General features: G+C 38.4%; 6 protein-coding genes across 6 annotated transcripts; 5 read left to right on the forward strand and 1 right to left on the reverse strand.

Annotated features, from left to right (window-relative positions):
* Positions 1 to 604: 604 nt before the first annotated feature.
* On the forward strand, positions 605 to 2,518 carry ARK1 (serine/threonine protein kinase ARK1; the record flags this gene model as incomplete). The annotated part of the gene is made up of 1 exon (XM_056225365.1): positions 605 to 2,518. One exon carries the CDS (start codon positions 605 to 607, stop codon positions 2,516 to 2,518), a length of 1,914 nt encoding a protein of 637 aa, XP_056079190.1.
* Positions 2,519 to 2,801: 283 nt separating this feature from the next.
* On the reverse strand, positions 2,802 to 4,922 carry HDA1 (histone deacetylase HDA1; the record flags this gene model as incomplete). The annotated part of the gene is made up of 1 exon (XM_056225366.1): positions 2,802 to 4,922. One exon carries the CDS (start codon positions 4,920 to 4,922, stop codon positions 2,802 to 2,804), a length of 2,121 nt encoding a protein of 706 aa, XP_056079191.1.
* A 331-nt stretch (positions 4,923 to 5,253) lies between these two features.
* RCM1 (rRNA (cytosine-C5-)-methyltransferase RCM1) lies at positions 5,254 to 6,726 on the forward strand (the record flags this gene model as incomplete). The annotated part of the gene is made up of 1 exon (XM_056225367.1): positions 5,254 to 6,726. One exon carries the CDS (start codon positions 5,254 to 5,256, stop codon positions 6,724 to 6,726), a length of 1,473 nt encoding a protein of 490 aa, XP_056079192.1.
* A 257-nt stretch (positions 6,727 to 6,983) lies between these two features.
* On the forward strand, positions 6,984 to 9,881 carry FAP1 (Fap1p; the record flags this gene model as incomplete). The annotated part of the gene is made up of 1 exon (XM_056225368.1): positions 6,984 to 9,881. One exon carries the CDS (start codon positions 6,984 to 6,986, stop codon positions 9,879 to 9,881), a length of 2,898 nt encoding a protein of 965 aa, XP_056079193.1.
* A 408-nt stretch (positions 9,882 to 10,289) lies between these two features.
* Positions 10,290 to 11,030, forward strand: EFM6 (putative protein-lysine N-methyltransferase; the record flags this gene model as incomplete). Its single annotated transcript, XM_056225369.1, has 1 exon — positions 10,290 to 11,030. One exon carries the CDS (start codon positions 10,290 to 10,292, stop codon positions 11,028 to 11,030), a length of 741 nt encoding a protein of 246 aa, XP_056079194.1.
* Positions 11,031 to 11,316: 286 nt separating this feature from the next.
* KSH1 (Ksh1p) lies at positions 11,317 to 11,535 on the forward strand (the record flags this gene model as incomplete). Its single annotated transcript, XM_056225370.1, has 1 exon — positions 11,317 to 11,535. The coding sequence occupies one exon, from the start codon at positions 11,317 to 11,319 to the stop codon at positions 11,533 to 11,535; it is 219 nt and encodes a 72-aa protein (XP_056079195.1).
* Positions 11,536 to 12,288: the final 753 nt, after the last annotated feature.

The following is a 12,288-nucleotide window of genomic DNA, read 5'->3' on the forward strand; positions in this document are numbered from 1 at the left end:
TAAGGATTGTATGGAGACAAAACATACTCCGCATTCATTTGGGTATTTGTTGAAACCTTGCATAAAATATTTGTTTCTACTGTACAATTTAATCACGAGGGGACTTTTTTTTGATGTTAACGTATTATCTTTGAATTCTATTAAATCCGGAGTACACTAAACCTAGTTCGTAATTTAGCACTTTCACTTTAAGTTGCTGAAAACAATCCCTGCTATATTCGACAAGTGGATATGCTTGCCTTGCAAATATTGTACACTCTCCTTAAGATACTTAAAGAAAAAGATTGCTAACCATGGGTTATTTGGAGTTTATATATGATTTACCAGTTATTTCAAACTTATGTTTATGGATCGCGTCCTGTCGGCTCGCAGCAATAGGGTCCGAATTCTAAGCCTTGTTAATCCAAGCATTCCTGAAGTAGATCGGATACAAATGAAAAATCATTGCACTCCTCATGATGATAGAAAAGAACAGCCTCAGAAAATATCATAATAGTGCTAAGTGGTTTCCTTTGTGATTCAAAAATCTCTTTATCAGTATTTTTCATCAAGAAAGAAACGTTGCGCAGTATAATTCGGTACTTTAGGCAGTCAGATAATCAGCATGAATCAACCTCAAATTGGTACGTACAACGTAGGCACACGATTAACAGTTGGGTCACATCAAGTTGAGATCATCAAATATCTAACAAGCGGTGGGTTCGCCCAAGTATATTCCGTCTTAATTAGTCCGCCTGACCCTCATACTAATACAAACGTTGCATGCCTAAAAAGAGTAATTGTTCCAGATAAGCCTAGTCTAAATACTTTAAGGGCAGAGGTAGATGCTATGAGATTACTGAAGAACAACAGGTATGTTGTGTCATACATTGATTCCCATGCGGCCAAGGCAATATTACAGAACGGTTCATATGAAGTATTCGTTTTAATGGAGTATTGTGAAAGAGGAGGACTGATTGATTTTATGAACACAAGACTACAAAATAGGTTGCATGAATTTGAAATTTTGCAAATAATAAGCCAAGTTACTCAAGGAGTTGCTGCTATGCATGCGTTACAACCTCCGCTGATTCACCGAGATATAAAGATAGAAAATGTTCTTATCTCAACCAACAATGAGTACAAGCTTTGCGATTTCGGCTCTGTATGCGGTATTATAAGACTTCCCAGGAATTCCCAAGAGCTATCATATGTTCAGCAGGACATTCTGAAAAATACAACAGCACAATACCGGTCGCCGGAGATGATTGACATATTTCGCGGTCTGCCGATAGATGAAAAGTCGGATATATGGGCCCTGGGTATTTTTCTATACAAGCTTTGCTATTATACAACACCATTTGAAAAGGGTGGTGAACCCGCCATACTAAGCGGAAAGTTTGAATTTCCATTGTATCCGAACTATAGTGAACAGTTGAAGAGTTTAATACGGGATATATTGGTACAGAACCCCTGCCATAGACCCAGTGTTTTCCAATTACTAAAGAGAATATCAATTATGCAAAATGTTCCGTGTCCAATAAATGATATACAAACTGTGCAAGCACCTAGCAGTCATTTGAACTTGACAGAACTCCATCAGCTTTCTGCAACGCAAAATATTCAAAGTTTAAACTCCCACTTAGTCATGGGAAATTCGATACCAACTACTGCATTCCAGTTCAGCACGCCTGTTAATATGGCAACAGCGCAAACACTTCCTATTAAAGAAGAATCAAATATATTTTATGACCCTACTTCGTGTAATTTTGCCAAGGATTCTCAGAGCCGTCTGAATAATGCATTAAGTCGCTCACCGTTTGAATTGGAAGCAGTTAGTGATTTGAATAATGTTAAAGATGAGGCAAATTCTACGACTAGGTTAAAGCAAACGATTGTTTCAGAAGCACATAATTTCAGGCAGAATAATTCATTGAACCTATCTCTGCCGAACATGATTCCTCACAACGATGATTCTTCGTCCTCATCAGATGAATCTTATCCAGGAGACACAGATGAATTAAAGAAGACGCAATCTCTAAGTTCATACTCCACGCGTAGTAACACTAAAAGAGACCAGCCTGTGGAAGAATATCTTACTTCTTCAAGCCTGCCGGGTAGTAGCTTCACAGCTGTGCATACAAAGGTTAATTTGGACCATAAAAGTTCATCGTTTAAGCCAACATCTACCAATACAGTTGATGGCCTCAAAAACAATACTTTAAGCCTTTCAAAGAATAACTTACCTGCATATGATTATGTGGGTGGATCTAAACAGGATTTGAAGAACTCCATCCAACAGCGTATGCTTGAGAAACTCAATTCTTCAGAGGAGTCGTTCAACGCTAGAAAGATATCCAATGTGAAGGAAGGTGGGCAAGAAGGGACGAATATCCCAATAATTTTGAAATCAAAAGCCTCAACCTTAAAAGACAAAAAGATAAAACCGACCCCTCCGCCTAAGCCTTTACACCTAAAGCCTAAGCCTCCTCCAAAACCACTGTTCTTAGCAGGGCAAAAGTTATCCTTGGAAAAGTAAAGATTCGGCTCAAAAATACTGGACGAGCTCAATGAAGAGTTAGTTAACATGTCAAAAAGGCAACCTTTTTTATAACAAGTTATATATGTAAGCATTGGCATTAATGTATATTTCCGTTCCCATTGTTTTCCTCATAATAATAAAATATATCTCAACGCATTTGTTCATTTCTTTTTCCCCGTTTCAGAATTGTTGGACTATATAGTCAATCTTTTAACAACCTTATCATTGAGAATGAATGATGATCAAGAAGAAAATAAGAAAACCAATAACTAGCTCTTACTCATTCTTCGTCACTCCACTCTTCAAAGGAGTCTAGTATGAAATCTGTTGCCTCTTCAAACCTTTCTTCAATTGTATTATTTAATCCATCTGTGTCACATCTCAAAACTCTACCAAATTTTTTTCTTGGTTTCCTACTTTCGTTTTCTTTCCAGCATTGGTGGCTATTGTTCGAGAATATGAGGGAGTTTTTGAAGTACCATTCACTTAATGTTTCATCAACTAAAGGAACTAGAGGTTTTAATTGTTTATCGCCTAAGAAATTAATTACTGTTTTAGTCACAGCCCTAGTATCTCTATGGCCAAGGAGATGCACGATACCTGAGTACGAATCTCCTATTCCAACAAATGCGATTTTGGCGACAGCAGGAAAGTACTTAATGTAGTTATCCCATAAATATATTAAAACTTCTTGAGAGGTAATCATTCCCGAATAGTTGTCAGGTTCGAAAAGGCTCAATGGTATATTTACATCAATGATGCCGTATTTCCTATCGAGTCCCCATTTGATGAAGTCTAGACAATTATCAATGATCACCGATGAGGATAGGTCAATTGTACCCGAAATAACATTTCTCTTTGCCCAAATATCAGAAGTATCGTGAACGACTACTAACAAAGTGGTCGATTCATAAACATTTGGAGTGCATAATACAGTATTATCTGGTAAATCCATGTTTATTAGAGGTAAAGTAACTAAATTGAATTCATCACTTAAGTAATGTTGCTGTTGTTGGCGGATTGCTTTCTGCAGAGGAAAATTCTTAGATACTATCGAGTCGTTGATAGGTTCGTTGAAATTACAACCGGAGTTAGCATGTCTCCTTCTAAAACAGTTCCAATACTTAGACTGTAACCGAATCACTTTATCTATCATTTCTATGACTTCGGGCTTAGGATCACTTGATGAATCAGGTAATTCGTCGGGAGGTTCACCAATTAGTACTTTTGCTACACTCAAAGCACTTCTTGCAATTGCGTCCAGGTTATAACCACCTTCAAGGACTACACAAAGATTACCTCTAGCTAGAGATTTTAACATGTGTGTCATGTGTCCATAACAACTTGGAGTGACATGGCATTGTCCGATAGTATCACCATCCGCGGCATCAAACCCAGAAGAAATAATCACCAAGTCTGGCTTAAACTCTCTTCCCATAGGCATAACAACTTGTTCAAATGCCCACATATATTCAGCATCACCAACACCACCGACAGGCCAAGTAATATTACAATTAAACCCTTCACCTTTTCCTTCACCAGCTTGATCATACTGACCTTGGATGGTCCCAGGATAGTACTTGCCCATTTCGAATCTATGTAATGAGACATATAGAACCTGGTCATCTTGATAGAACGACTTTTGTGTGCCATTACCGTGATGAATATCCCAATCTAAAATCATTATTCTTCTTACGCTTTCCGGATAATTCTTTAGAATGTTCTTGGCGGCCACGGCAACGTTGCTGAAAAGACAAAAACCACCTGCAGCTTGAGGCTCTGCATGATGACCAGGTGGTCTTACTACGGCTAAAGAATTTTTTACACGTCCCTCAACAACCGCCTTGCATGCCTCGATGGCGCCACCGCAAGGTAGTCTAGCACTAGCGTAAGAATCATTATTGAAATATACGGAATCTCCTTTTTCAGTCTCCTTTAATAACTGTTCTCGACTCATTTTTTCTGTGCTTTCAATGAACTCTAAATGTTCTTTTGTATGAACTTCCAAGATTTCTTCGGAAGTTGCGGCTCTTACAGGAATCTTCAGCATCAAGTCGCCAAGGTCATCAACCCCGCTCAAAGTTGGGTCGTTGATCAAACCGTTTTCTGCCAGTATTTTATATATACGATATATCCTTCTTGGGTCCTCTGGATGTGGGTCAATATACTCGAAATACGATGTAAAAATCTTTGCATGATATCTCATTCTAACATCGTAGCAAAGGCCTGTCTTCAGTGGTGAATAATGGATTTTTGGCGTGCAGGCGGGAACAATTACCTGTCTTTTATTATTGGAAGTAGTAGAAAGACTATTTTGATCTTCTTTCGTCTCTTCTAGCCTACGTTTTAAGTTACCGTCTGGATTTTCCCATGCTTCTTTCTTGACTATTTCAGAGTCCATGTTTTGTCTATTCTGCGCTGTATCTTCTTCTACTTTCCCTTTTCTACTCTTCTGTTATGTGAAATAAAACCACTAAATTTCAAAACATTAAAAGATAAATAAAGATTCTTCTACTGTGGAAAGACGGTGCATGCCTCTCTTAGCTCTATTTACCTAATTAGTGACCTGATTGAACTTTTGGGAAGAAGCATTTTCCTCGAGATTTCCAAACGGTGCGGGAGAAAGTGACAAGTGAGAAAAAAAATTGACCTGAAAAGTTCGATGAGGTTAAAAGAAGAGCTGATTCTTTTTTGTAAATTGTTCCCACTGAGGATCCCATTGAAAAGAAAAGATGAATTTTTACAGGGATGCAACATGGGTACTTGAAGATATTGAGAAGGAAGCCGCTAAGGAGAGGATTTCTGGCTCCATGCAGACTCTGGTACTGAAAAGCTGCAAAAGGTATAAGCTGAAAAGTAATCCAAAGCATGTTTATGCAGTTCTCGATTCGTGTTGGAAATACAAACCATATTTAGAGAAAGTAATGAAAAAGGCCCGCATATTGGAAGATATTCCCAAGAAAAAGGGCAAACCACTCTTTTCAAGACTAACTTTGTTGTTACTATGTCATGATTTGTTAATTTCTAAACAGAAAAGAATTCAAATGGGTAAGCACCCCATCAAAGATTACGTGTTGAAGTTCAAGAGCCCATTACATAGCGAAATGGTCAAATTAAAGCTAAAATTGAAAGTGAGGAATTTATCCGAGCTGGTTTTAAGTGAGGACATCGCCAACGATCTTCCGCCTGTTAGATGGATTAGGATCAATCCATTAAAATGCTATCCAAATGGTAAGACTGAACCAGTATTGGCCGAGTTGAGAAAAAAATTTACTTTGAAGGTGGAAAAATGGTCCGAATTAGTTCCCGAATCTATCTACTATGATGAATATATACCTAACTTGTTCGGAATTCATCCATCTGATAAGATTACCGCACATGAACTCTATAAGAATGGGAAAATTATCATTCAAGACCGTGCCTCTTGTTTTCCTGCTCACATTTTGAACCCGGGACCGAATGATATTGTAATAGATGCCTGCTCTGCTCCAGGTAACAAGACGACTCATACCGCTTCCTATATATGTTCTGAACCGCCAAAAGACAGCAGAACTCGAATATACGCTTTCGAAAAAGATCCAGAAAGAGCAAAAATTTTGCAAAAAATGATCAAGATAGCCGGATGTTCTTCCAATATTGATGTCAGTGTAGGTGATTTTACAAAGCTTGCTACTCCCGAAAAATTTAAGGATGCTACTGGTTTTATTGTAGACCCAAGTTGCTCTGGTAGTGGTATATTTGGTCGTAAATTTTTTGACTCACTTAACAGAAAAAAGATGGATGATAAGGATGATGACAATGACATCGTGCCGGATGAGCAAGAGGAGTTCATGGCGAAGGAAGAATTACAAACGAGATTAGCGAAACTAAGCTCATTCCAGTTCCAAATGGTCAAGCATGCAATGAGTTTTCCTGTGGCTAAAAAAATAGTGTACAGCACTTGTTCCATTCATGCGGAGGAAAATGAACGTGTGGTAATAGACCTTCTTTTAGATAAGGCCGTTCAAGAATGGGGTTGGAGAGTAGCACCAAGAAGTGAAGTTATTCCCTTTTGGCCTAGAAGAGGCAAAGTAGAAGAGTTCGAAGAAGTTTTCAGAGAAGGAGCCGCCCATGACCCTCAAGAGCTTGCCGAGGGTTGCATCAGAGCACTACCGAAAGATGATGGAGGCATTGGTTTTTTTGCTGTCTGTTTTGAAAGGAAGTAAACTTTCGAAGCATTCATTTATGTAAATTGTATTTATTATTTCCTTAATTTATTGGTACTTGTAAAGATTTCATGTTTGCATTTTAAGTAACAGTGTATAGGAAGGTTTTCGGGTAATGATGTGTTTTTGAAAAATATCAATGAGCTCTGTTAAATAGTTGCAAGTACCAAACGTTGTTTCTATTGATAAGGACAGCAACTAAGTGAATAACACGGCACGAGACGTTTCTAACTTGATTGCAAGTGTGGGAGTTACAAATGACCGACCATGAATCTCTGGACTTAAAGCAGAATCAAGAAGGCGGTGGCGTTTGTAGACGTCATAGCTTAAGCAGCGAACAAGATTCGAGCGTGGAAGATAACAATGAGCAGCCTAGTTCGTATGAGGAAGAAACGGACGATGATATGCAGTATTATGAGCGTTCAATTCAAGAAATTTCCAAAGGTGACTCATATATTTGTATGATTTGTACAGTAGAAATGGATTATACATGTCAGATGTTCGCTTGCAAGAGATGTTATAGAGTATTTGATTATGGATGTATAAGGGAATGGGCAATAAAATCGACGGAAAAAACCGTAGACAGAATATGGAAATGTCCAAACTGTTATCACGTTGGCAAAAAAGTTCCAGCGAATAATAGGCCCACATGCTGGTGTGGCAAAGTCGTTAATCCTGACCCTAACCCATTGGATCCTAATTCATGCGGACAAACCTGTAGCGCTCCTATTTGTATTCATGGCTGTTCCAAAACTTGTCATTTGGGACCGCATCCAGAATGCACAAGAATGGTCGAGATTATGTGTCACTGTGGGAAACATTCGCAAAGTATATTTTGTTACCAGTCCAAGGCTATGAAAAAAAATTTCAAATGTCAAGAAGAGTGTGGATTACCTCTATCTTGTTCAGTTCACAATTGTAAAAGGAAATGCCATACCGGCTTATGTGGGCCATGCCCAGAATTGATTACTAGTAAAGATAGCACTGAAGAGCAAATAAAATGCTATTGTGGTAACCACTCTCGTGCTAGCATAAAGTGTAGTGAAGCAAGGTTTCCAAAATCTGGTAGGTCCTCAAAGGATGGAAATGGAAATGAGTGGATTGGTGTATTTGCTTGTACAGATATTAGAACAGTTGATTTTTCATGCCGCAAACATTCATTCATCGAACCCTGCTTAAGTCCACCCTCAGTCAATGGTAGAAAGGTATGCCCTTTTCTACCCAGTTTACTAAAGACATGCCCTTGTGGTCGGACAGCCCTGGACGAGCTAACCAAACCTCGTAAACATTGTGATGACCCAATACCGACGTGTAATTCAAGGTGCAGTAAACCGTTAAAATGTGGCAAACATTCGTGTCCCTTCATTTGTCATGATCTGGCCTGTATGGATCCCTGTTTACAAATTGATAGTGCAAAATGTGCTTGTGAGCAAAGCACATTTTCAGTTCCTTGTGGATTTCAAGGACGGCCACGCTGTAACATTAAGTGCGAATCTCTGATGTCATGTCGTAGACACAGGTGCACTGACAGGTGCTGCAGTGGTAGACCATCGGCAGTAAAAAGAAGAAAAAACTTCTTTAGATCGCAAGATTTGTTAGACGAGTCTCTTGTGGAAGCAAAGCATATCTGTTTAAAACCCTGTAACTTAACATTATCATGTGGAATTCATAAATGTCAGAGAAAATGCCACCCCGGGAAATGTCCACCCTGTTTAGAAAGTGATTCAAACGACCTAATTTGTCCTTGTGGCAAAACAGTTGTTCCTGCACCCGTACGTTGTGGTACAGAATTACCAGTATGTAACCACCCATGTATTAAAGTTGTGCGCGGTGAATCCAGCTGTGGCCACAAACCAATGCCACATACCTGTCATCCTTTGGGTGTACCATGTCCACCATGTACAGAAACCGTATTCAAACCTTGTAAATGTGGGAAAAAAGATAAAGTGAGAACAGTTTGTTTCCAAAAAGATGTATCATGTGGTACAAAATGTGGATTACTACTGCATTTTTGTCGCCATACTTGTCAAAAAACATGTCATTTGCCAGGAAACTGTCAAAAGGTCTGTAAGCAGATCTGTGGACACGAAAGACTTAGCTGTAGACATACATGTCCTAAACCATGTCATGGTAAAACAGAATGCCCTGATTTACCTTGCCCTACACTAGTGAAAATTACTTGCAAATGTGGCAGGAATGAAAAAAGCGTTACCTGCAGTGCAAAAAGTGGTGTGGTTCCTGCAAACGAGTCTTCTGTATTAGACTGCGATGAAGAATGTGAGGCTTTAAAGCGACTAAAAGAGTTGAGAGAGGCGTTTGGAATCAAAGAAGAATCCAACAACGTTACAAGCAATGAATTAGATGCGCTAAAGAAACTCGTGTCTGTCGCTACGACGTTCGAAGAACTACACTTACCGTTTACAGAGACAACATTATCAGTGTATTCTAAACAAGAGAGATGGTGTTCACAAATCGAAGTTATTCTTAATAAGTTAATGGACGATAAAACCCGTTCAAGCCTGCACTTCAAACCTATGAGGCCTCCCCAGCGCCATTTCATTCGTGAACTGGCCAAAGCTTATGGCTTATATTCCGAGTCTCAGGATAGAGAACCTATGAGATCTGTATTTATTAAGAAGGAGGATAATGGTACAAGCAATAAACCTGTTTTATCATTAGGAGAAGCTCTCCCACTATATGAATCTTTTAAACAACTGCAAAAGGAACGGAAAGTACAAGAATTTCAATCCCGTACTACAGCTAAACTAATCAACTTTGAGGTCCAAGATGCGCAGCCCAAAGTAGAAGTGGCCAAGAACAACGGATTTTTAGTTCGAAACTTAGTAACTGGGAACACAGTTGAAGATCTGAAGAGATTTTTCGAACCACATCTTAAGCATACGCTAGTTGTGAATCCTCAGTATTTAATTCTTGACGATGGCAAAACAGCATTAGTGTACCCTGAAAATTATGAAACAGCTTCTGTGAATACCGAACGCGACATGGAGCTTTTGGTCGGACACTTTGACTTTATGGCCAAAGAGGCATTTTTGGCTGATTCTATTTTACTATGTTCAACTGATGAAGAGGTTGGGAAAAGGTTAGATACCCCAGTTATTCAAGAAGATACTTCTATAGAGGATAAGAACAAATGAAATAATGGTGTAACGTAAATTTTTTTTACCCATTTTTTCGGATTAAATACAGTGTCTAAAGTTTAGCTTTTTCTTCTTTCTTTTCCTTGTTTCTTTCATAATTGTCAAAATGCGAGGATGCGGCTATGTTAATATATGAGCCACCCCATAAACGAATGGGGAACATTGAATGTCAAGTCATTAGTACGCGGTTACAACTTGATCGCCTAATCAAGTAAGATGAGAAAAGAGCTTTTGTTTTTCTCTTATTCTTTTACTTTTTTGGCTTGATTAAACGAAAGTCCCTCACACCCAAACACTGAAACTAAATTCTTCGTATTTAAACAATTTGAAAGTTTTAGTAGACAGAACTGCTTGTTAATAATTCGCAACCCATTGCGAGAAACGCGAGAATTTGAGCTATTGAGCATGGATAGTATATTTGGCGGATTTGGAGATCTTGTTGTTCCTAGACCAAAAGAGCACCTCGGTCAAACAGACCTATCCTTCAGTGGAAAATTATTGCCTGCGTTAAAAATTTGTGAAGACGGTGGTGAGAGTGGTTGCGGCGGTAAGGTCTGGATTGCTGGTGAACTATTATGCGAGTACATACTCGAGAAATCAGTCGATCACCTTTTGAGTAAAACAGTCGACGGCAAAAAACGGTTTAAAAAAGTCTTGGAACTGGGTAGTGGTACAGGCTTAGTAGGATTGTGCGTGGGGTTGCTAGAAAAAAACGTGTACCATGATGGTACTAAGGTATACGTTACGGATATAGACAAACTAGTGCCCTTGTTGAAAAGAAATATAGAATTGGACAAAGTCCAGTATGAGGTTCTTGCTAGAGAACTTTGTTGGGGTGAACCGCTATCAGCAGATTTTTCACCTCAAGAAGGTGATTTGCAAACTAACAACGTTGATCTAGTTTTGGCCGCTGATTGTGTGTATCTCGAAAAAGCTTTCCCATTGCTAGAGAAAACATTACTTGATCTCACCGACTGCGTATCCCCACCTGTAATCTTGATGGCTTACAAGAAAAGAAGAAAAGCTGATAAGCATTTTTTCAACAAGATTAAAAGAAATTTTGACGTTCTTGAAATTTCAAATTTCAGTAAATTTGACTATTATCTTAAGCAAAGAACCCACTTGTTCCAGCTTATCAGAAAGTGAACTGCACAAGTGAAGTGATTTCTTGATGACCCTCAACTTATATTATTTAGTAATGAACTCTTTTCAAATAGAATTTCGTAATGCATATGATAGCACATTTATCTTATATTGTGGTGTACGGGTTGTAATACTCTTTACCTAGCGAGATTTTAATCTTCAATAGAAGGTGAGCAATTGCACTTCAAGGATAAAAGGAAGAATAACGGTAAAAATTGTTCAGAAAACAACTAGAGAAGTACATTGTTTTTACTTGTAACTGTCGCATATTTTCTTTTTACAACAGAGCATGTCTGCATTGTTTAATTTCCGTTCTCTTCTGCAAGTGATACTGTTGCTGATCTGTTCATGTTCTTATGTTCATGGGCAATGGCCATCTCTCTTAGATCGTTACAAAAACCACGAGGTTTTAGGAGCCTTTTGGAAAATGGCACGTGTTGGTGAAAGGGCCAGTCCATACGTTAGTTTAGCATGTATTTTGATGGCCATCAGTCAATTTAACAGTTAATCAATGATACACCTTTCTATCGTTCTAAAGACTAATTAATAGCTAAGGTAATTAAAAATAAACTGTCTTTCGAAATAAAAGGCATCTAAGAATACTCACCAAAGATTCGTTTTGGTTTTATCGTCCGATCACGTACACGTAAGTGTGCTTTAATGGAGCATGTAGAATATAAGCACATATATGTTTCATACTTTTTTTAATTGATAGTGTTCTGTCTTGATTATTCATGCATTTGATCACTTTAAGGATTCTTTCTGCCTTAAAGTAAGCGGTCTATTCTCACAACCGGAACGAATAGTTCTGCATGGTGCTTCATTAATGACGACTAAATACTACCCAACAAGGCTGAGAACATGAAGAGAACTCAATGAATATAAAATAAGAAGCGATGGTAAATGATGAATAATCATGGTCAGTAATAAAAAGCAATCTCGTCCATGTTTCCTTTTGAAACTCAGAGCTTGACTCTGTTGCATTGGTATTTCATCATTTGATATATTACTCACTATACCATTCTTCTTCTTGCACAAGATTACTATTGAATAACTCCCCTAAGTTATTCAGCCTTTTCTATTACTGTCAGTTTGGCATATTTAACTATGCAAATGTTTTACGCTATACAACGTAGCGTAAACAGCAAACTGTTAAAAAAAAGGGGGTGAATCCATGGACCAAGAATAGTAAGCTCCATTGGGTTACTCGATCCAGCATGGGAGGGAGCAATCGTCATAACTATGGTTTAGATTCCATTTA

Source organism: Saccharomyces mikatae (assembly GCF_947241705.1).
Source record: "Saccharomyces mikatae IFO 1815 strain IFO1815 genome assembly, chromosome: 14".
Classification (NCBI taxonomy): domain Eukaryota; kingdom Fungi; phylum Ascomycota; class Saccharomycetes; order Saccharomycetales; family Saccharomycetaceae; genus Saccharomyces; species Saccharomyces mikatae.